We start from the raw sequence: 23379 nt of genomic DNA on the forward strand, positions 1-23379 counted from the left end.
TCACACTACCACGATCACCTTCACACTACCACGATCACCTTCACACTCACCAATGACCTTCACACTCCACCACATCCTTCCAGAGTTTCTGCTGGAGCTCAGGGAGGCGATGTGTGCTCATCCCTGCAGGGAGCATCATTCATTCCACCATTCATTCCACCCTCTCCCACCATTCATTCCGCCCTCCCCCACCATTCATTCCGCCCTCCCCCACCATTCATTCCGCCCTCTCCCACCATTCATTCCACCCTCTCCCACCATTCATTCCACCCTCTCCCACCATTCATTCCACCATTCATTCCGCCCTCTCCCACCATTCATTCCGCCCTCTCCCACCATTCATTCCGCCCTCTCCCACCATTCATTCCACCATTCATTCCGCCCTCTCCCACCATTCATTCCACCATTCATTCCGCCCTCTCCCACCATTCATTCTGCCCTCTCCCATCATTCATTCCGCCCTCTCCCACCATTCATTCCACCATTCATTCCGCCCTCTCCCACCATTCATTCCACCATTCATTCCGCCCTCTCCCACCATTCATTCTGCCCTCTCCCATCATTCATTCCGCCCTCTCCCACCATTCATTCTGCCCTCTCCCACCATACATTCCACCATTCATTCTGGCCTCTCCCACCATTCATACCGCCCTCTCCCACCATTCATTCCACCATATATTCCGCCCTCTCCCACCATTCATTCCGGCCTCTGCCACCATTCATTCCACCATTCATTCTGCCCTCTCCCACCATTCATTCCACCATTCATTCCGCCCTCTCCCACCATTCATTCCACCATTTATTCCGCCCTCTCCCACCATTCATTCCACATTCTCCCACCATTTATTCCACCATTCATTCCGCCCTCTCCCACCATTCATTCCGCCCTCCCCCACCATTCATTCCACCATTCATTCCGCCCTCTCCCACCATTCATTCCACCATTCATTCCGCCCTCTCCCACCATTCATTCCACCATTCATTCCGCCCTCTCCCACCATTCATTCCACCATTCATTCCGCCCTCTCCCACCATTCATTCCACCATTCATTCCGCCCTCTCCCACCATTCATTCTGCCCTCTCCCATCATTCATTCCACCCTCTCCCACCATTCATTGCACCATTCATTCTGCCCTCTCCCACCATACATTCTGGCCTCTCCCACCATTCATTCCACCATATATTCCGCCCTCTCCCACCATTCATTCCGGCCTCTCCCACCATTCATTCCACCATTCATTCCGCCCTCTCCCACCATTCATTCCACCATTTATTCCGCCCTCTCCCACCATTCATTCCACATTCTCCCACCATTCATTCCACCATTCATTCCGCCCTCTCCCACCATTCATTCCGCCCTCCCCCACCATTCATTCCGCCCTCCCCCACCATTCATTCCACCATTCATTCCGCCCTCTCCCACCATTCATTCCACCTTTCATTCCGCCCTCTCCCACCATTCATTCCACCCTCTCCCACCATTCATTCCACCATTCATTCCGCCCTCTCCCACCATTCATTCCGCCCTCTCCCACCATTCATTCCGCCCTCTCCCACCATTCATTCCACCATTCATTCCGCCCTCTCCCACCATTCATTCCACCATTTATTCCGCCCTCCCCCACCATTCATTCCACCATTCATTCCGCCCTCTCCCACCATTCATTCCACCTTTCATTCCGCCCTCTCCCACCATTCATTCCACCCTCTCCCACCATTCATTCCACCATTCATTCCGCCCTCTCCCACCATTCATTCCGCCCTCTCCCACCATTCATTCCGCCCTCTCCCACCATTCATTCCACCATTCATTCCGCCCTCTCCCACCATTCATTCCACCATTTATTCCGCCCTCTCCCACCATTCATTCCACATTCTCCCACCATTCATTCCACCATTCATTCCGCCCTCTCCCACCATTCATTCCGCCCTCCCCCACCATTCATTCCACCATTCATTCCGCCCTCTCCCACCATTCATTCCGCCCTCTCCCACCATTCATTCCACCATTCATTCCGCCCTCTCCCACCATTCATTCCACCATTCATTCCGCCCTCTCCCACCATTCATTCCACCATTCATTCCGCCCTCTCCCACCATTCATTCCACCATTCATTCTGCCCTCTCCCACCATTCATTCCGCCCTCCCCCACCATTCATTCCGCCCTCCCCCACCATTCATTCCACCATTCATTCCGCCCTCTCCCACCATTCATTCCACCTTTCATTCCGCCCTCTCCCACCATTCATTCCACCCTCTCCCACCATTCATTCCACCATTCATTCCGCCCTCTCCCACCATTCATTCCGCCCTCTCCCACCATTCATTCCGCCCTCTCCCACCATTCATTCCACCATTCATTCCGCCCTCTCCCACCATTCATTCTGCCCTCTCCCATCATTCATTCCGCCCTCTCCCACCATTCATTCTGCCCTCTCCCACCATACATTCCACCATTCATTCTGGCCTCTCCCACCATTCATACCGCCCTCTCCCACCATTCATTCCACCATATATTCCGCCCTCTCCCACCATTCATTCCACCATTCATTCTGCCCTCTCCCACCATTCATTCCACCATTCATTCCGCCCTCTCCCACCATTCATTCCACCATTTATTCCGCCCTCTCCCACCATTCATTCCACATTCTCCCACCATTCATTCCACCATTCATTCCGCCCTCTCCCACCATTCATTCCGCCCTCCCCCACCATTCATTCCACCATTCATTCCGCCCTCTCCCACCATTCATTCCACCATTCATTCCGCCCTCTCCCACCATTCATTCCACCATTCATTCCGCCCTCTCCCACCATTCATTCCACCATTCATTCCGCCCTCTCCCACCATTCATTCCACCATTCATTCCGCCCTCTCCCACCATTCATTCTGCCCTCTCCCATCATTCATTCCGCCCTCTCCCACCATTCATTGCACCATTCATTCTGCCCTCTCCCACCATACATTCCACCATTCATTCTGGCCTCTCCCACCATTCATTCCACCATATATTCCGCCCTCTCCCACCATTCATTCTGCCCTCTCCCACCATTCATTCCACCATTTATTCCGCCCTCTCCCACCATTCATTCCACATTCTCCCACCATTCATTCCACCATTCATTCCGCCCTCTCCCACCATTCATTCCGCCCTCCCCCACCATTCATTCCGCCCTCTCCCACCATTCATTCCACCATTCATTCCGCCCTCTCCCACCATTCATTCCGCCCTCTCCCACCATTCATTCCACCATTCATTCCGCCCTCTCCCACCATTCATTCCACCATTCATTCCGCCCTCTCCCACCATTCATTCCACCATTCATTCCGCCCTCTCCCACCATTCATTCTGCCCTCTCCCATCATTCATTCCGCCCTCTCCCACCATTCATTGCACCATTCATTCTGCCCTCTCCCACCATACATTCCACCATTCATTCTGGCCTCTCCCACCATTCATTCCACCATATATTCCGCCCTCTCCCACCATTCATTCCGGCCTCTCCCACCATTCATTCTGCCCTCTCCCACCATTCATTCCACCATTCATTCCGCCCTCTCCCACCATTCATTCCACCATTTATTCCGCCCTCTCCCACCATTCATTCAACACTCTCCCACCATTCATTCCACCCTCTCCCACCATTCATTCCACCATTCATTCCGCCCTCTCCCACCATTCATTCCGCCCTCTCCCACCAATCATTCCACCATTCATTCCACCCTCTCCCACCATTCATTCCACCATTCATTCCGCCCTCTCCCACCATTCATTCCACCATGCATTCCGCCCTCTCCCACCATTCATTCCACCATTCATTCCACCATGCATTCCGCCCTCTCCCACCATTCATTCCACCCTCTCCCACCATTCATTCCACCATTCAATTCGCTCTCTACCACCATTTATTTTCCCATTCGCTCCAAAATTCAATGTTAGAAGCAAACAAAAAAATTTGAACCATTTTCCAGTGACTTTCACCAAGCCGCCAAATGTAACGAGGATCTTCCTATGAATGTTTGTTGTAAAATGTAAAAACAAAAACATTTATATATAAATAGCACAACAAAAAGTAAAAAAAAAAAAAAGAGTTACAAAATAACAATCGTAGATCTGAGCTCCTTTGATCTGATCATCAACTTATTTCTCAATGAAAGTTCTAAAACAGTTCTGCACTCGCACAGGATTGGCTGTCTCCCCTTCACTTCCTGTCCCAAAAACACAACAGGAAATGGGAGTGTCCCCGCTTAGAAAGGTGTCACCAGAACAGGTGTCCCCACTGGAAGATTTCCCCTCACTTCCTGTTCCTGTGGCAACATTTTGGATTCTCATCACTTCCTGTCTGGGACACCAAGACACATGGGGTGAATCTCCCACACTTCAGCCAAAATTAAACCACAAAAGGGACCAATTTATATGACAATGTACACAGCCATTCATCCAGGGAACATTCTTTGTGAATTCAGAAAACTTTTTTTTAGGCTACTTTCTGTGCATCTCCTCAGCTCCACCTACTGGTCATATTGTGGTACTTTTCTACTCTCCATAATAAAAGAACATTTCGTTAGAAGGGAAAAATGACCTAAAAAAAAAAAACAAAAAAAAAAACCAAATATTTGTTTTCATCCAATGTGCACAAAAATAGGATTTTTTAAGACAGCTTACCTGTAAAATCCTTTTCCTTAGATGGACATCACGGGACACAGAGCCACAGTAATTACTGATGGGTTATATAGGTATCACTGGTGATTGGACACTGGCACACCCTATCAGGAAGTTCAACCCCCTATATAATCCCTCCCCTTCCTGGGGATACCTCAGTTTTGTAGCCAAGCAATATAGTGTATTAGAAGAGGGGTGGGACCTCTGTGTCCCGTGATGTCCTTCGAAAGAAAAGGATTTTACAGGTAAGCTGGTAAATCCTATTTTCTTTCTCGAACATCACGGGACACAGAGCCACAGTAATTACTGATGGGATGTCCCAGAGCAATGCTACCTGAGGGGGGGGAACCACGACCAAGTAGGGTGCAATCAGACCTGAGGACCCTGTACCGCTGCCTGCAGCACACTACGCCCAAAGGCGATATCCTCATGCCTTCTCACATCCACCTGATAGAATCTGGTGAATGTATGAACTGAAGACCAGGGTGCGGCCTTGCAGATTTGAGCCATAGAGGCCCGGTGATGAAATGCCCAAGAAGCACCAATAGCCCTTGTGGAATGTGCCCTGATCTGAGGAATCTTCTGTTTCAAACCGTAAGCTTGAATGATCAACTGTCGAATCCATTTAGAAATGGTAGCTTTTGACGCTGCCTGTCCTCTATTGGGACCCTCTGGCAGCACAAACAAAACATCCGTCTTGCGGATCTGAGTAGTTGCCCCTAGATAGGCCTTAACTGCTCTTACTACATCCAACGAATGTAGAGATCTCTCTTCCGGAGAACAGGGATCTGGAAAAAAGGAAGGCAGAACAATGTCTTGGTTTAAATGAAAATCAGAAACCACCTTCGGTAAAAAACTAGGATGAGGGCGTAGTACCACTCTATCCTTGTGTATAATCAAATAAGGCTCCTTACAGGAAAGAGCTTCTAATTCTGATACTCTTCTAGCAGAAGAGATGGCCACCAGAAAAATTAACTTCCTTGTCAACAAGACCAAAGGAATCTGACTTATTGGTTCAAAAGGCTGTTTCTGTAACACAGCCAGGACCAAGTTCAAGTCCCAGGGGTTTAGGGGCGTCCTAACCGGAGGATTAAGACGCATCACCCCCTGCATAAAGTTTCGGATCAAAGAATGCGAAGCAAGTGGCCGCTGAAATAATACTGACAAAGCAGAGACCTGGCCCTTGATGGTACTCAAGGCCAGCTTCATCTCTAATCCCATCTGTAGAAAATCAAGGATTCTACCTATGACATATTTCCTGGGATGCCAACCCCTGGATTCACACCAGGCTACATAAGCTTTCCAGACTCTATGATAAATCATCCTGGAAGCTGGCTTCCTTGCATTGATCAAGGTAGATATGACAGGACCTGAGAGCCCACGACTCTTCAGAACGTGGGTCTCAATAGCCAAACCGTCAAATTTAGCGTTTGTAAGGCAGGATGGAACACTGGACCTTGAGATAACAGGTCTGGGCGTTCCGGTAGTGTCCACGGGGAACCTACCGTCATCCTTACTATTTCTGCATACCAAGTCCTTCTGGGCCAAGCGGGGGCCACCAGAAGTACTGACTTCCTTTCCTGCCTGATCCTGCGAAGGAGTCGTGGTAGTAGCAGAATAGGCGGGAATGCGTAAATCAGTGAGAACCGATGCCACGGAATCACCAACGCATCCGTCCCGCATGCAAGAGGATCTTTTGTCCTTTCCACAAATCTGTCTATCTTTTTGATGAATCGAGATGCAAAGAGAACTACATCTGGGACCCCCCATCTTTGGCATATGGCCCAAAAGACGTCGGGATGCAGAGACCATTCCCCTGGGAGTAACTGCTGGCGACTTAGATAGTCCGCCTGCCAATTCTCTATTCCCGGGATGAAAACTGCCGATATGCATGGCACATGCATCTCTGCCCAGACTAAGATCTGGTTCACCTCTTTTTGAGCAGCTCGTCTCCGGGTGCCTCCCTGATGATTGACATAAGCCACTGCTGTGGCATTATCGGACTGGATCCTGACCGGGCAACCCTGTAGCCTGATAGTCCAGGCTTTTAGGGCTAGATATACAGCCCGGATCTCCAGAATGTTGATGGGTAAGGTCCTCTCTGTCTTGGACCATAGCCCCTGAATCGCAGACTGTTCCAGAACTGCTCCCCAACCTGACAGACTGGCATCTGTTGTTACCACCGTCTAGGTGACCGGTAGAAAGGATTTCCCCTTCTGCAGGTTTTCGGGTATGAGCCACCAATTGAGGCTCTGACGCACCACATGTGACAGGTGCATCGGAAAGTCTAATGCCTGAACCTTCTTGTTCCAGGCTGACAGAATACGGTGTTGCAGTAGTCTTGAATGGAACTGAGCATAGGGAACTGCTTCGAATGAAGACACCATCTTCCCTAGTAGCCTCATACAAAGGCGGACAGAAGGACCCTTCTTGGTCCTGACTGCCAGTATCAGCTCCCTTAAAGCAGTGATCTTTGCCTGGGGTAGAAATACTTTTTCCTGGCTTGTACCTATGATCAAACCTAAATACTCCAGTCTTCTTACTGGTTTTAGGAAAGATTTTTCTAGGTTGAGGATCCAACCTAGGTGTTCCAGATAGCTGACTGTGGTCCTCAAGTTCCCGTTCAAGGTGGCTACCGACCAGTCTATTAGTAGCAGGTCATCTAGGTATGCTATGACAGCTATACCCTGAGCCCTTAGTCTGGCCAGAGGAGGAGCCAAGATCTTTGTGAACACTCGAGGTGCAGTGGCTATCCCGAAAGGCAGAGCCACAAACTGGAAATGGCGCCCTCCTACCTCGAAGCGCAGAAACTTCTGATGAGCAGGAAAAATGGGCACATGCAGATATGCATCTCTGATGTCTATCGATGCCAGAAATTCTCCTCCCTGCAGGATGGAGGCTACTGTCCGAATTGATTCCATGCAGGAGGACTGAATCCTTAGGAATCGGTTCAGATCCCGTAAATCCAGAATGGGTCTGACAACCCCATTTGGCTTTTGGACCGTAAAAAGGTTGGAATAGAAGCCCAATCCCTGGTCCTTTGCGGGAACCATCATAATGACCTCCTGCGACAAAAGTCACTCTAACGCTAGAAGGAGCGACTGCTTCTTTCCTGGGTCTCTGGGGACACTTAATCTGAGGAACCGAGGAGAGGGAAATTCCTGAAACTCCAGCTTGTACCCTAAGGTTACCGTGGAGATTACCCATCTGTCCTGGAAGTCCTCCTGCCAGAGCTTTGAGAACTGTCACAGTCTTCCCCCCACTCGAGTGAGCGGGGGCGCCCCTTCATAAAGAGGCCTTAGTGTCTTGTCTAGTAGGCTTCTTCCCCCAGGACTTCTTTTGTCCCTGGGGTTGACCTATGTTTCTGAACCCAGACGGAGGAGGCCGTCGAGACTGCCTGGAGGCTGATGCCCCTGGCGCTGGGGAAAGAGTCCGTTTGAAAGAGGGATGCTTACTCTTCTTCTTGACAGGTAAGAGAGTGCTTTTCCCACAAGAGATTCTCTTGATATAGTCATCCAAGTCTTCTCCAAACAACCTTTCACCACGAAATGGAAACCCCGCCAGGAGCTTCTTACATGGTGCTTCGGCTGACCAATTTTTCAACCATAGGATTCTACGTATATGCACCAACCCCAGTGAAAGATGGGAGGTTTGCACGATAGAATCTCTAATGGCGTCAACCACAAAGCATAAGGCCGCTGGAAGGTTAGCAAACCCCTGGGCCTGCTGGTCAGGTAATACTTTGATAACCTGCTTAACATGGTCTCTTAAGTATTGACAGACTCCAATCGCTGCTACTGCAGGTTGGGCCACTGATCCTGCTAAGGAGAAAACATCCTTCAATAGGGATTCCATCTTTTTATCTACAGGATCCCTGAGCATCTGAGCATTGTCTACAGGACAAGTCAGACTATTATTTATGGAGGAAATGGCGGCATCAATGGCCGGTATTCCCCACATTTTAATAAACTTTTCTTCCATAGGATAAAGTGTTGAAAACTTTTTCGGCGGAAAAAAACGTTTGTCTGGGTGATCCCACTCAGAATAAATGAGCTTTTCAAGTAAATTATGAACAGGAAAAGCATGTGCTGTTTGAGGAGGTTTCAGTGACCCTATAGAAGAAGAGGGTCTTTAACTGATTCAGATACGGGCAACTTAAATGTGGAGCGGACCAATCCAGTGAGGATCTGCACTAAGACTTTCTCCTCTTGGGAAGTCGCAGAGGGTCCCTCTCCGCCTGATTCCTCCGAAGAGGAATCATCCGTCCCATCCCGATCCTCTGAAAGGGATTCCTCTCCTTTATTAAAATTGTACAGTAAAGACCAATATGGAAATAAAAATAGTGAAAAAGTGTCTATAGATATAAATTTAAATTAAATTAAAACTGAAAAGTTCATCTTCTAAATTCCACAGTGCTAGTAGTAGAACCAAACTTGTAGTGTAATCGAAAAGTTCAATATTATCCTCCACCGCACCACCAGTGCTAAACACCCAAAATGCTCGCTTACCAGACGGTAAGCAGTAAAAGCTTGCGACCTATACCCGGCCAGGGCCTTTATCCTGTCAGGAGCCAAACAGATGGATACCAGGAAGAACCCTCAGGCTGATCTATATTCCAGGCAGGGACCGCCAAACTCGTGGTTCACAGGTACCAAGTGTAGGTAGATGTGGATAACGTTCAGATGTGTCCCAAAATGAAAGAAGGGTACCATAGTGTAATACTGACAGACATGTTTATTATGAAATAAGAAAGCCACTTACAAGATTGTAGTAATTAAAAGCAGATTAGCCGGCCGGCTCGTACAAACACCCGTCCCTCGAACGGCACACGCGAGACGTCAGCACGTCAGCTCCTCCTGACGCGCGTTTCTTCATAAAATGATGTTGTGCCCCAGACGACATCATTATATGACGAAGCGCGCGTCGGGAGGAGCTGACGTGCTGACGTCTCGCGTATGCCGTTCGAGGGACGGGTGTTTGTACGAGCCGGCCGGCTAATCTGCTTTTAATTACTACAATCTTGTAAGTGGCTTTCTTATTTCATAATAAACATGTCTGTCAGTATTACACTATGGTACCCTTCTTTCATTTTGGGACACATCTGAACGTTATCCACATCTACCTACACTTGGTACCTGTGAACCACGAGTTTGGTGGTCCCTGCCTGGTATATAGATCAGCCTGAGGGTTCTTCCTGGTATCCATCTGTTCGGCTCCTGACCGGATAAAGGCCCTGGCCGGGTATAGGTCGCAAGCTTTTACTGCTTGCCGTCTGGTAAGCGAGCATTTTGGGTGTTTCGCACTGGTGGTGCGGTGGAGGATAATATTGAACTTTTCGATTACACTACAAGTTTGGTTCTACTACTAGCACTGTGGAATTTAGAAGATGGACTTTTCAGTTTTAATTTAAATTTAGATCTATAGACACTTTTTCACTATTTTTATTTCCATATTGGTCTTTACTGTACAATTTTAATTTTGGTGGGTTTAGCGCTGCTTTTTTCTGGTTTATGTATTGTTGTGTGTATCTCACTTTTAGCAGCAGCTTTTTTCTGGGTATTTGTATTTAGCTTAATTTATTCAATTTTCACAGCGCGGTATTCTATTTTATTTTATTTATTCCTCTCCTTTATCCCAGAGCTCCTCTTCCTGAGGGTCTTGGGGAACAGAGGAAGGCCTAGTGCATTTTCTTCCACTGAGTGAAGATGTAATTATGGCCATTAATCTTTCCTCTAAACCAGTAATGGTTGAGGAAAAAACCTCCTGTGTAATATATACAGGGGCTGAAGTGCTGGAGGCAGGTATAGCCCCTGACCCCAAGGGCTCTCCCTGGCTAGCCGTCCCTGGCCCCTCGGGGGGGGGGGGGGATGCTGCAGAAAGGGGGTCCTCAGAACCCGAACGAGATCCCCTAGTGTCTCTGGTTCTGGGGGTATTTGAACCTCTTCTACCCATAGTGCAAAGCAACAAGGTGGAGGTATCACAAAATGAACACTGACTGCTGAGAGATGTAGTCCGGCTAAAAGCCCTGCTACCAAATGCCCAGTCTGGTGTTACCTTAGTAAATGCTGCCTAGGAGAATGCCTGTGTCCCACCTTACATGCGACCGTCAGCTCTGTGTCCCTCCAAAGGCTGTGTGCACCTGTACAGAGTGCCTTAAATAGCCTGCAGCTGGCCTGTGTGGGTGTCTGAGCACGCTGGACACTGTGCTGACGCCCCGCCCCCCCCCCCCCTGAATTTAGAAAAAACTAGCGTTTCCCGCGCTGGCCGACCCTCCGGAAACAATATGGAGGAAAGGCTGGGGGAGGGGGAGGAAGGAGAGAGGCCGGTAGTGATGGGCCTGTACCTGTAATGGCGGCGGCGGTGCTCGAGCGGTGTACAACCGCCTTACAGACACCTGTGGCCTCCCCCTGCCTGGGGGGAACATTCGTGAAGGAGAAATCCCCCCATCCCATCCTACCTGGAGCCAGCCGGAGACGCTGTGCAGCATAAGAACACTGAGCCGACATCAGCATGACAAGGTATGTGCTCTTGGCAGCCCCCGGTGGTCACAATAGGCATAGCATGCATTTACCTTAAAGGAGAAAACCTACAGACCCAATCTTCACCTCTCACGGTGGGCTCCGTTTGAAAAAACCGTCAGAGACTGGGGCCCCCTATGAATAGGGGGATCCTGCAGTTCTGGGCCTGTAAAGCACCCGGCTAGAAATTAGGCTAGAAAAACCAATTTCTAATATGCGGGGTCCAGCTCTCTAAAAAGAGAAGCGTTACAGGTAAAACCTCGTTTCTTCAGACACGAGGCCCGGGTACCATCCAATTCGGCCTAGAAAGGACACTTTGGAATGGATCCGGTGTGCCTGGCTTGCCCCAGTATAGGATATAGGATACTCCCTTTGGAGCTCAGCACAGGATATCTTTACACGTCCATCACCTAAGACACTGGCGTAAAAACTGAGGTATCCCTGCAAGGGGAGGGATTATATAGGGGGTTGAACTTCCTGGTTAGGGTGTGACCAGTGTCCAATCACCTAGTGATACCTATATAACCCATCAGTAATTACTGAGGCTCTGTGTCCCGTGATGTTCGAGAAAGAAACAAATGTAAACCAGATTCACCGGACAAATCGCTATGCAGTTATCTTCATAGGACCCCAAAGTAAAAACTGTGTGCAGGAGGAGGAGGAGGGCGGAGAGCGCACAGCGCCGTGTGGAGGAAGGAGGAGGAGGAAGAGGAGGAGGAGGAGGAGGGCAGAGAGTGTCCAGATCCGTGTGGGTGAAGTGGGGGGAGGAGGAGGAGGGCGGAGCCTTTGTCCTGTCTACCGGAAGAAGAGACAATTATAATAATATGTGATGACAAAAAACAGAACACTCACCGCTTTGATCAACATGTCCAAGTCTTGGGGTTCAAACGAGTGGGGGTTCATGTGATTGAGGTGGTTGAACTGCTTTATCAGGGCCTTCCGATCGATGGCAGAACCTACATGAGGAAGATGACCAGAAGTGTTATAACACCCACAATGATACATACCCTATAATGAGCCCCCCCATCATATACCACCTATAATTGGGGTCCCCCCCATCATATACCACCTATAATTGGGGTCCCCCCATCATATACCACCTATAATTGGGGTCCCCCCCATCATATACCACCTATAATTGGGGTCCCCCCATCATATGCCACCTATAATTGGGGTCCCCGCCCCCCCATCATATACCACCTATAATTGGGGTCCCCCCCATCATATACCACCTATAATTGGGGTCCCCCCATCATATGCCACCTATAATTGGGGTCCCCGCCCCCCCATCATATACCACCTATAATTGGGGTCCCCCCATCATATACCACCTATAATTGGGGTCCCCCCATCATATACCACCTATAATTGGGGTCCCCCCATCATATACCACCTATAATTGGGGTCCCCCCCCCCCATCATATACCACCTATAAATGGGGTCCCCCCCATCATATGTCATTTATAAAAGTCTCACTCTCTGGACCGCTGAGCTTCGCTTTGATCAGCATGCGCAGCCGGGACACCTCCTGTCTCTTCAGCTCGTCCAGCTTGGTACGGATGTGATGACCAACCAGATCCAGCTCCCTACTGATCTTCCCGCTCTGCGGAGAGTCATGGGGAACAAAGCCGTACAATGAGATTTGAGCAGATCCCCCACCCCGGCCTCCTCTCCCACCAGCGCTGCCCGTGTCCCCGTCACATAATCGGTGTCACCGCAGTGAGATTACCGGCAGCTGGTGAGATGAGACCTGATATAGAAAACAATGGAGAATCATGACATCGGTTATATGGGGTCCTGTCTGAGCGACACCAGAGCCGTCCTATAGAAATGTACAAGAATATAATCCCCGCCCCATAGACTGAAAGAGCACGGATTGAGGAGCCATACAGATTGGGGGAGGGGGGGGGCATTTTATTTTTTACATACAGTTGTCTGTATCTGCATACAGGAATGTGAACAAGGAGGGACTCCGCATAAAGCTAAACACACACAACAGTTTGTGATCTTCACTCATTACATGTGTGCAGTGCAGCATAGCTGACAAACATGGGAATAAGAATCACATAGAACCCCACATGTTTTAGACCAGGTGACCATATAATGATGTGAGAAATGAAGAACAGCTGAAAACCAACTGTGTGAGGTCACAACACCTGCTGACAAGTGAGCGGGTTGTGGGATGGGAACTCCCATGATAATATGGTGTATAAGCAACAGAATAAAAAAGAAAAAGTGAATCCTTCCAAAAATGTGAATAATGAATAAAGTTATGTGCTATGTATATATGTAAATATATTAACGATGAATAGATTGAAGTTAATAATAAAATTATGTGAATAAATGGTGATAAGAAGCCTTGTCTTTATAAAGCATAGATTGAAAAAATGACAATGTCGCCTGCCCCCCCCGCGTTGGGAGGAGCCAGGCGACATCCCTTCCGGTCCTGGCCGAGAACGGAGGTTTACTATGTTACCAATGCTGTCAGTTTGTATCTACTTGTTAGTTACTTTCAATCCATGCTTTATAAAGACAAGGCTTCTTATCACCATTTATTCACATTTGGTTTTCAGCTGTTCTTCATTTCTCACATCATTATATGGTCACCTGGTCTAAAACATGTGGGGTTCTATGTGATTCTCATTCCAATGTTTGTCAGCTATGAGTAAGCACTTGTCGTAAGTGTGAAACGCGTCAGCTGATTCCTGTACGTTCCTGTCATAGTGTCTTGTGTATTCCATGATCCAGATTTATCAATAAAGGCACTTCTCATCTTGTCCGGTGTGCGGCCACCCAGATTACTTCCTCCATTTCTACTTGTCTCAGCATTAGCCAGCACCTGGGGCTCTTTCTACTCGGAGGATCTGAATTCTTATGCCGCGTACACACGGTCGGACTTTTCGTCTACAAAAGTCCAACGGACGCTGACGGACTAAAGCTGGCTGGTAATCCGATCGTGTGTGGGCTTCTCCGGACTTTCAACGGACTTTTTCAGCCTCAAATCCGACGGACTTTAGATTTGAAACATGCTTCAAATCTTTCCGACGGACTCGAGTCCGGTCGAAAAATCCGCTCGTCTGTATGCTAGTCTGACGGACAAAAACCCACGCTAGGGCAGCTATTGGCTACTGGCTATGAACTTCCTTATTTTAGTCCAGTGTACGTCATCACGTACGAATTCGACGGACTTTTGTGTGATCGTGTGTAGGCAAGTCTGTTCGTTAGAAAGTCCGCCGCAAGTCCGTCGAAAGTCCGTTGAAAGTCTGTCGGACAGGCTGTCGGACTTTTGTAGCTGAAAAGTCCGACCGTGTGTACGCCCCATTACAATCGGTCTATCAGCCTAACCTACCTGAGCCGTGGAGTATTTTTCGCTTCGTTTGAATTCCTAGAGAAGGGCAACCAAATGAATAAGGGGCCTGGAGGACCTCATTTATGAGGAAGGACTACAAGCACTAAAATGTATTCTCTCTGGAGAAGAGACGCTGAGATGGATATCTTTAAAAGACTCTTGGATGTACATCTTAGAGAACACAACATACAGCGATATGGGAAATGATATAGACACACGTGGCACTGGTTGTACTGGATGGACTGGTGTCTTTATTCATCCTTACCTGCTATGTAACTACTCTGTGCTGAGTTTGTGGTTGGAGAGGAGATTGCATAGCGACCCGCTGCAAGATTGTATACTAATCAAAAAAAGTGCTGCTAGACTTTTGGGGTCTTCATCTGAGGGGAACTGCTAGAACACACTGGGGGGACTCTGGATGGTGCAGGGGGGAGGGGTGTGAACACACAAGGAGCCGATGTCATTTTACACTTGGACTATAAACTTTGATTTGTATGTTCCAGTCTTTATGCCATTGAGGTCTATTCAGGAGAAATGCGTCGGACAGGAGCTGGCGGTGTGGTGTGGAGATGCACGGGTCGTAGTGCAGGCCGTCATGCTGACATGGTCTGCCTTTTATCCATTAATTTTCTGTAAGTGAAATACTTTCAATAAACTTTCATTTGTTTTAATGATAATGTACTAGGAGTTTTTATCCTCCCTCCTTTAACCGCCATCATCCGAACACGGAGAGCGGTGTCCCCCTCCCCCGATTTCCAGCGAGCGATCACCATCAGCCGATTCCTTCCTGTCATAACATCTGACTGGCGCATTTCAATCCTAACAGGATCTGGTAAGCAGCCATCTAATTTCTATTTCCACACAGAATATACTGGAGTTATGTTATGGATGGACTTTGATATCAGGCACAGCAGTATGTACATGGATGACATATTTTTTTACCGATTGGTGGTGATCTCCCCCCCCCCATTGTTAAAGCGGGGGGGCCAGCTGAAAAAAAATAAATAAAAATTAAGTCAGCAGCTACAAACACTGTAGCTGCTGACTTTTGTTAAGCACACTTACCTGTCCAGGGTTCCCCCCGATGTTGGCTGTCCGAGGCCGATCTGTCCATTGGGTCGGGTCCTGGCACCGCCATTCAAACTAAGGGTAACAGGCAGTGGAGCCTTGCGGCTTCACTGCCAATTTCCTACTGCGCATGCGCAAGTCGTGCGGCGCTTTGTGAATGGCCGGCTGTGTTCTGGGACACACACAGTTCCCAGAACACAGCGCACCCCCTTCCCCAGAAGGCAACACAACGAGGAGAGGAATGAAGATCACCGTGGTATAGGAAGTGGCAGATTAGGACGATCTGCTTAGCAACAGCCATTTATGGTAACATTTTTTTTTCCATTTTTTTTTCCATATTTTTAGTAGCTTTTTTGTGTATTTTTTTTTTTTTTTTTTTTTTTAGGGTGGACCTCTGCTTTAAGTGAGTTCATTGCACTTGTATTTATTCATTTAAAGACTTATTTGTTGCAATGTGAATGTGGAAACTCCTGCGCTGTCGGGGAGGGTCTACGCTAAAGGGACACTGCTGCAACACCTAAGTACTGATCCAAAGCAGGACAAATGAGGCAAAAGTGGGGGAAGATGGTAGTTGCGCTGTGATAAAGGGGGGAGGGGGGGCTACAAAGATGACTAAAATGGTAAAGTAAACTGAAAAAGAAGAAGGCAAATAAATGACTGGATCCTATATGCTAAAGAAACATAGTGAAGATGCGGTGCAGTGCAAAGTTGCTGATCAACATAGATATATCTATGTTCATCATTTGTCACTACCTGTATACACGGAACATCTACACCTGCGGGTCATTTGCAACACCGGCTGTACACCTTACAGCTTTAAGGTAAGCGGCTTGCAAACACGGAGGTGTCCTCACTGAAGATCCCCCCTCCCTTCACGATTGGAATTGTTTTGTGTTTTTCATCACAAGCTTTGTTTTTGGACTGGATGATAGAACTAGTATTTATGTTTTTCCTAGGGATTTGTCACTTGTAGTCCACCAGGATTTGGCACGCCTTTTGCTAATGGGGCACTAGCCCACATGTATTTTTGACTTATCTCATACATATGTTTGCATTGTATCACTATTTATCCTATTTGTCTTAGCTTATGTATTTTTTGGTTTGCTTCATTCAAGCAGTCACTGTTTCACAATGACCTTTTATATATTAGGCTTTGTTTGCCCGTAACATTATAGATATATCTTTGTTGATCAGCAACTTTGCACTGCACCGCATCTTCACTATGTTTCTTTAGCATATAGGATCCAGTCATTTATTTGCCCTCTTCTTTTTCAGTTTACTTTGCCATTTTAGTCATTTTTGTAGCCCCCCCTCCCCCCTTCATCACAGCGCAACTACCATCTTCCCCCACTTTTATTTGTTGCAGTTTTCACTGTCAGGTTTGTATCATTTGTGTCACATAACATTATTTGCACTTGTTATTAGGATTACAGGTCATGTTCAATTATTCGCTTGTTTTTATGACAACGCACGCAAAAAAAAAAAAAAAAAAAAAAAAAAAAAAAAAACACAACACACAATAAACTTTTTCTATAGCTTTTTGAGTGATTCACATTTTTAATATATTATTTATTGTTATGTGCACTATTGATTGAAAAACGGACTTCGGATATTCACTTCCGATTTTTATGAACATCGGTTTCATATTCACTTATATTGTTTAACTTCATTTATGCAAAGCAAATTTGTTTTTATGCTTGTATGTTTATTTTTGTTATATTCACCTATATTCATTATGAGCTTATAGATTTGTACCACCGGTGATTTGGAATCAATTGCCTAGTAGGGGGGTCATATTCCCCCCCCCCCTTTTTTTTTAATGAATTTATTTTATTTGCGGTTTTGCACACATATGGATTTGCTACTCAATTGATTTAGAGTTAGTGCCACACATATTCTGCACATTAATTATCACTACATGTGGGGACACATTTGAGTGTTGCCTTGTTGTTGATCATTTTAGCCTTTTTTGATTTTTGCACAGGTTATCTAGTTATTATTAAACCAGTGCTGCACTGCTCAGAGTCGGGCCCCGGTGGCCCTTCACAGGTCCTGGGTCAGTCTTGTCTATATTCCTACCGCACACGTTCCTGGAAAACGAGGCTCATCAATGGTGGGTGCTGTAGAAATTACCAGCTGGATCCTGGAGACAAGTGTACATATGTTCGCCAGCACACCCTGGAGCTACAATCACCGTCCAAAAGGTTTTTATTGCAGAGATATCACAAAGACGAGTGCAACGTCTCGGAGTCACGCAGAACCCCCTCGTCAGGCATGTCTGATGAAAGGGTCCTGCGTGATGCCGAAACATTGCACTTGTCTTTGTGATGTGATCTCTCTGCAACAAAAACCTTTGGACAAGGTTCTAGGTCCCGTCCCGCGCCTGGTCCCCTCCAGTCCAGTCCCAGTGTCTGGTCCCAGTCCCAGTGTCTGGTCCCAGTCCCAGTCCCGTGTCTGGTCCCAGTCCCAGTGTCTGGTCCCGTCCCAGTCCCAGTGTCTGGTCCCCTCCCAGTGTCTGGTCCCCTCCCAGTGTCTGGTCCCCTCCCAGTCCCAGTGTCTGGTCCCGTCCCAGTCCCTGGTCCCCTCCCAGTTCCGTGTCTGGTCCCGTCCCAGTCCCAGTGTCTGGTCCCGTCCCAGTCCCAGTGTCTGGTCCCGTCCCAGTGTCTGGTCCCGTCCCAGTCCCAGTGTCTGGTCCCGTCCCAGTCCCAGTGTCTGGTCCCGTCCCAGTCCCAGTGTCTGGTCCCGTCCCAGCGCCTGGCCCCATGCCAGGAAGAGACAGAAAGGGAAACGGATTTTCAGGCTCAGATTTAGTGACAATCAGTACAAAGATTTTCCTGCTCAGAAGAGGTTGCAGGAGCATCGCCTTGGCACAGGTCACCAGTTGCCCCAGGAAGACCAGCCTCTAGGCAATGCAGCAACAGGTATGGTGACTGTCGATTTGGCTCTGATTGGTTGTTACAGGGCAACGCAGACAGTTCCAGGGTCAGACATGTGGATGAAAGAAGTTCAGCTTGGCTAGCTGGTATGACAGTTCAGTGGCAGGGTCCCTGTCCACACTGGGTCCCGTCCGTCAGTCCTGACCTTCTCCCCTTACCTTGATGTCCTCTATATCCGCCGTCTGCATCTTCTCTCTGAAGTGTTTGTCTGTTTCTAGAATTTCCACCACCTGCCGGAAGTATTTGTCATAATAGAGTCCCGTGTCCTGGAAGAGAGAGCGCCAACATTACTCAGTTACCGCATCAATAATCACCCCATCCTGAGGGCACCAACCTCACCATTTCTATACAGTGGGGTAAATAATGATCGTCTCCCCTGCGGATGGTGTAAGGTCGTCCACTTACATAGAAATGAAGGGTCTATAATTTTTATCATAGGTGTATTTTATATGATAGAGACAGAATATCAACCAAAAATCCAGAAAAAAAAAACCACACAATACAAATGTTATAAATGGAGCTGCAGTTCAGTAAGTAAAATAAGTATTTGATCCCCTTCGTAGTTGGTGGAGAAACCCTTGTTGGAGATCACAGAGGTCAGACGTTTCTTGTAGTTGGTGATCAGGTTTGCACACATCTCAGGAGGGATTTTGGTCCACTCTTCTTTACAGATCTTCTCTAAATCCTTAAGGTTTCTTGGCTGTCTCTTGGCCACTCGAAGTTTCAGCTCCTCCATACATTTTCTATAGGATTAAAGTCTGGAGACTGGCTAGGCCACTCCATGACCTTCATGTGCTTCTTCTTGAGCCACTCCTTTGTTGCCTTGGCGGTATGTTTTGGGTCATTGTCATGCTGGAAGACCCATCCATGACCCATCTTCAGTGTTCTGGATGAGGGAAGAAGGTTCTCATCCAAGATTTTACAATACATGGCCCCGTCCATTGGTCCCTCAATGTGGCAAAGTTGGCCTGTACCTTTATCAGAGAAACAGCCCCAAATCATCATGTTTCCACCTCCGTGTGACTGTAGGGGTGACGTTCTTAGGGTCATAGTCAGCACTGAGTCGAGTTAATGCCAAAGAGCTCAACTTTGGTCTCATCTGACCACAGAACTTTCTCCCAATCCTTCTCTGAATCATTTAGATGTTCATTGGCAATCTTCAGATGGACCTGTAGATGTGTCTTCCTGAGGAGGGGGACCTTGCGGGGGCTGCAGGATTTCAATCCATGGTGGTGTATTGTGTTACCAATGGTTTGTTTGGTGACTGTGGTCCCAACTGCCTTGAGATCATTCACAAGCTCCTCCCTTGTAGTTCTGGGCGGATCCCTCACTTTTCTCATGACCATCCTCACCCCATGAGGAGAAATCTCGCATGGAGCTCCAGACTGAGGACAATTGATGGTTATTTTGGATTTCTTCCATTTGTGAATAATCGCTCCAACACTTTTCTTCTCACCAAGCTTCTTGCTGATGGTCTTGTAGCCCATTCCAGCCTTGTGCAGGTCTACAATCTTCTCCCTGACGTCCTCTGACAGATCTTTGGTCTTCCCCATGATGGTGAGGATTGAATGGAAGAAAGAGATTCTGTGGACAGGTGTCTTTTATACACATAACGAGTTGTCGTTAGGAGAACCTTCTTACATTGACAGGACTAATCTGTGTACCACATGAGCACCTACTGTAGCCAGTCTGTGGGGGGAGAATTATTGTTGGTTGGTCAGGGATCAAATACTTATTTTACTCACAGAACTGCAACTCCATTTATAACATTTGTATCGTGTTTTTTTCTGGATTTTTGGTTGATATTCTGTCTCTATCATATAAAATACACCTAGGATAACAATTATAGACCCTTCATTTCTATTTAAGTGGTCAAAACTTACACAATCTGCAGGGGAGCAAGTGTCAGCGCTTACATTAAGCGGAGATCCCATCCTCATTCCCAGAGCGGACATCACCAATATAATGTGTGACAAAAGCTGTCTGAGCTCCCCATAGACAGATTGTAGGAGGAGGTTCCATATGCCGGTACTAAACACAGACAACCAAAAACTGATTCCATCCCATAATAATCAGTCCATTTCAACCTCAACACCGTACAGGTAGGAGGGGAAGGGGGGGCGTGTCCCCGGCACACTGTACAGGTGGGGGGGTGTGTCCCCGGCACACTGTACAGGTAGGGGAGGGGGAGGGTGTGTCCCCGGCACACTGTACAGGTAGGAGGGGGGGAGGGTGTGTCCCCGGCACACTGTACAGGTAGGAGGGGGGGAGGGTGTGTCCCCGGCACACTGTACAGGTAGGAGGGGGGGAGGGTGTGTCCCCGGCACACTGTACAGGTAGGAGGGGGGGAGGGTGTGTCCCCGGCACACTGTACAGGTAGGAGGGGGGGGGGAGGGTGTGTCCACCGGCACACTGTACAGGTAGGAGGGGGGGAGGGTGTGTCCCCGACACACTGTACAGGTAGGAGGGGGGGGAGGGTGTGTCCCCGACACACCTGTACAGGTAGGAGGGAGGGGGGAGGGTGTGTCCCCGGCACACTGTACAGGTAGGAGGGGGGGGAGGGTGTTGTCCCCGGCACACTGTACAGGTAGGAGGGGGGGGGAGGGTGTGTCCCCGGCACACTGTACAGGTAGGAGGGGGGGGGAGGGTGTGTCCCCGGCACACTGTACAGGTAGGAGGGGGGGGGAGGGTGTGTCCCCGGCACACTGTACAGGTAGGAGGGGGGGGAGGGTGTGTCCCCGGCACACTGTACAGGTAGGAGGGGGGGGAGGGTGTGTCCCCGGCACACTGTACAGGTAGGAGGGGGGGGAGGGTGTGTCCCCGGCACACTGTACAGGTAGGAGGGGGGAGGGTGTGTCCCCGGCACACTGTACAGGTAGGAGGGGGGGAGGGTGTGTCCCCGGCACACTGTACAGGTAGGAGGGGGGAGGGTGTGTCCCCGACACACTGTACAGGTAGGAGGGGGGAGGGTGTGTCCCCGACACACTGTACAGGTAGGAGGGGGGAGGGTGTGTCCCCCGGCACACTGTACAGGTAGGAGGGGGGGAGGGGGTGTCCCGGCACACTGTACAGGTTGGGGGGGGGGTGTCCCCGGCACACTGTACAGGTTGGGGAGGGGAGGGTGATGTCCCCGACACACTGTACAGGTAGGAGGGGGGGGAGGGTGTGTCCCCGGCACACTGTACAGGTAGGAGGGGGGGAGGGTGTGTCCCCGGCACACTGTACAGGTAGGAGGGGGGGAGGGTGTGTCCCCGGCACACTGTACAGGTAGGAGGGGGGGAGGGTGTGTCCCCGGCACACTGTACAGGTAGGAGGGGGGGGAGGGTGTGTCCCCCGGAACACTGTACAGGTAGGAGGGGGGGAGGGTGTGTCCCGGAACACTGTACAGGTAGGAGGGGGGGAGGGTGTGTCCCCGGCACACTGTACAGGTAGGGGGGGGAGGGTGTGTCCCGGGGGGGAGGGTGTGTCCCCGACACACTGTACAGGTTGGGGGGGAGGGTGTGTCCCCGGAACACTGTACAGGTAGGAGGAGGGGGGGGAGGGTGTGTCCCCGACGCACTGTACAGGTGGGGGGGGTGTGTCCCCGGAACACTGTACAGGTTGGAGGGGGGGGGGGAGGGTGTGTCCCCGGCACACTGTACAGGTTGGAGGGGGGGGGGTTCCCGGAACACTACAGTAGGAGGGGGGGAGGGTGTGTCCCCGGCACACTGTACAGGTAGGAGGGGGGGAGGGTGTGTCCCCGGCACACTGTACAGGTAGGAGGGGGGGGAGGGTGTGTCCCCGGCACACTGTACAGGTAGAGGGGGGGAGGGTGTGTCCCCGGAACACTGTACAGGTAGGAGGGGGGGAGGGTGTGTCCCCGGAACACTGTACAGGTAGGAGGGGGGGAGGGTGTGTCCCCGGAACACTGTACAGGTAGGAGGGGGGGAGGGTGTGTCCCCGGCACACTGTACAGGTAGGGGGGGGAGGGTGTGTCCCGGGGGGGAGGGTGTGTCCCCGACGCACTGTACAGGTGGGGGGGGTGTGTCCCCGAACACTGTACAGGTTGGAGGGGGGGGGGAGGGTGTGTCCCCGGCACACTGTACAGGTTGGAGGGGGGGGGGGTTTCCCCGGAACACTACAGGTAGGAGGGGGGGAGGGTTGTGTCCCCGACACACTGTACAGGTAGGGGGGGGGGGGGAGGGTGTGTCCCCGGCACACTGCACAGGTTTGGGGGGGGGAGGGTGTGTCCCCGGCACACTGCACAAGTAGGAGGGGGAGGGTGTGTCCCCGGCACACTGTACATGTAGGAGGGGGGGGAGGGTGTGTCCCCGGCACACTGTACAGGTGGGGGGGGGGGGAGGGTGTGTCCCCGGCACACTGTACAGGTAGGAGTTGGGGAGGGTGTGTCCCCGGCACACTGTACAGGTAGGAGGGGGGGGAGGGTGTGGTCCCCGGCACACTGTACAGGTAGGGGAGGGGGAGGGTGTGTCCCCGGCACACTGTACAGGTAGGAGGGGGGGAGGGTGTGTCCCCGGCACACTGTACAGGTAGGAGGGGGGGGAGGGTGTGTCCCCGGCACACTGTACAGGTAGGAGGGGGGGGGGGAGGGTGTGTCCCCGGCACACTGTACAGGTAGGAGGGGGGGGAGGGTGTGTCCCCGTCACACTGTACAGGTAGGAGGGGGGGAGGGTGTGTCCCCGGCACACTGTACAGGTAGGAGGGGGGGAGGGTGTGTCCCGGCACACTGTACAGGTAGGAGGGGGGGAGGGTGTGTCCCCGGCACACTGTACAGGTAGGAGGGGGGGGAGGGTGTGTCCCCGGCACACTGTACAGGTAGGAGGGGGGGAGGGTGTGTCCCCG

General features: G+C 50.0%; 1 protein-coding gene across 2 annotated transcripts in view; it reads right to left on the reverse strand.

Moving 5' to 3' along the window:
• The window catches only part of NUCB2 (nucleobindin 2), a 202963-nt gene that overhangs the window by 175337 nt on the left and 4247 nt on the right, over positions 1-23379 (reverse strand). For both annotated transcript variants that reach the window (XM_073603953.1, XM_073603954.1), the window contains exons 2-4: positions 18696-18803; positions 12661-12787; positions 12037-12140 (exon numbers count right to left, since the gene is read on the reverse strand). In XM_073603953.1, coding sequence (XP_073460054.1) covers positions 12037-12140; positions 12661-12787; positions 18696-18725 — 261 coding nt within the window. In that variant the 5' untranslated portion in view covers positions 18726-18803. The remainder of the gene's footprint in view (positions 1-12036; positions 12141-12660; positions 12788-18695; positions 18804-23379) is intronic.

The sequence above is a fragment of the Aquarana catesbeiana genome, linkage group LG11, assembly GCF_042186555.1.
Source record: "Aquarana catesbeiana isolate 2022-GZ linkage group LG11, ASM4218655v1, whole genome shotgun sequence".
NCBI lineage: Eukaryota > Metazoa > Chordata > Amphibia > Anura > Ranidae > Aquarana > Aquarana catesbeiana.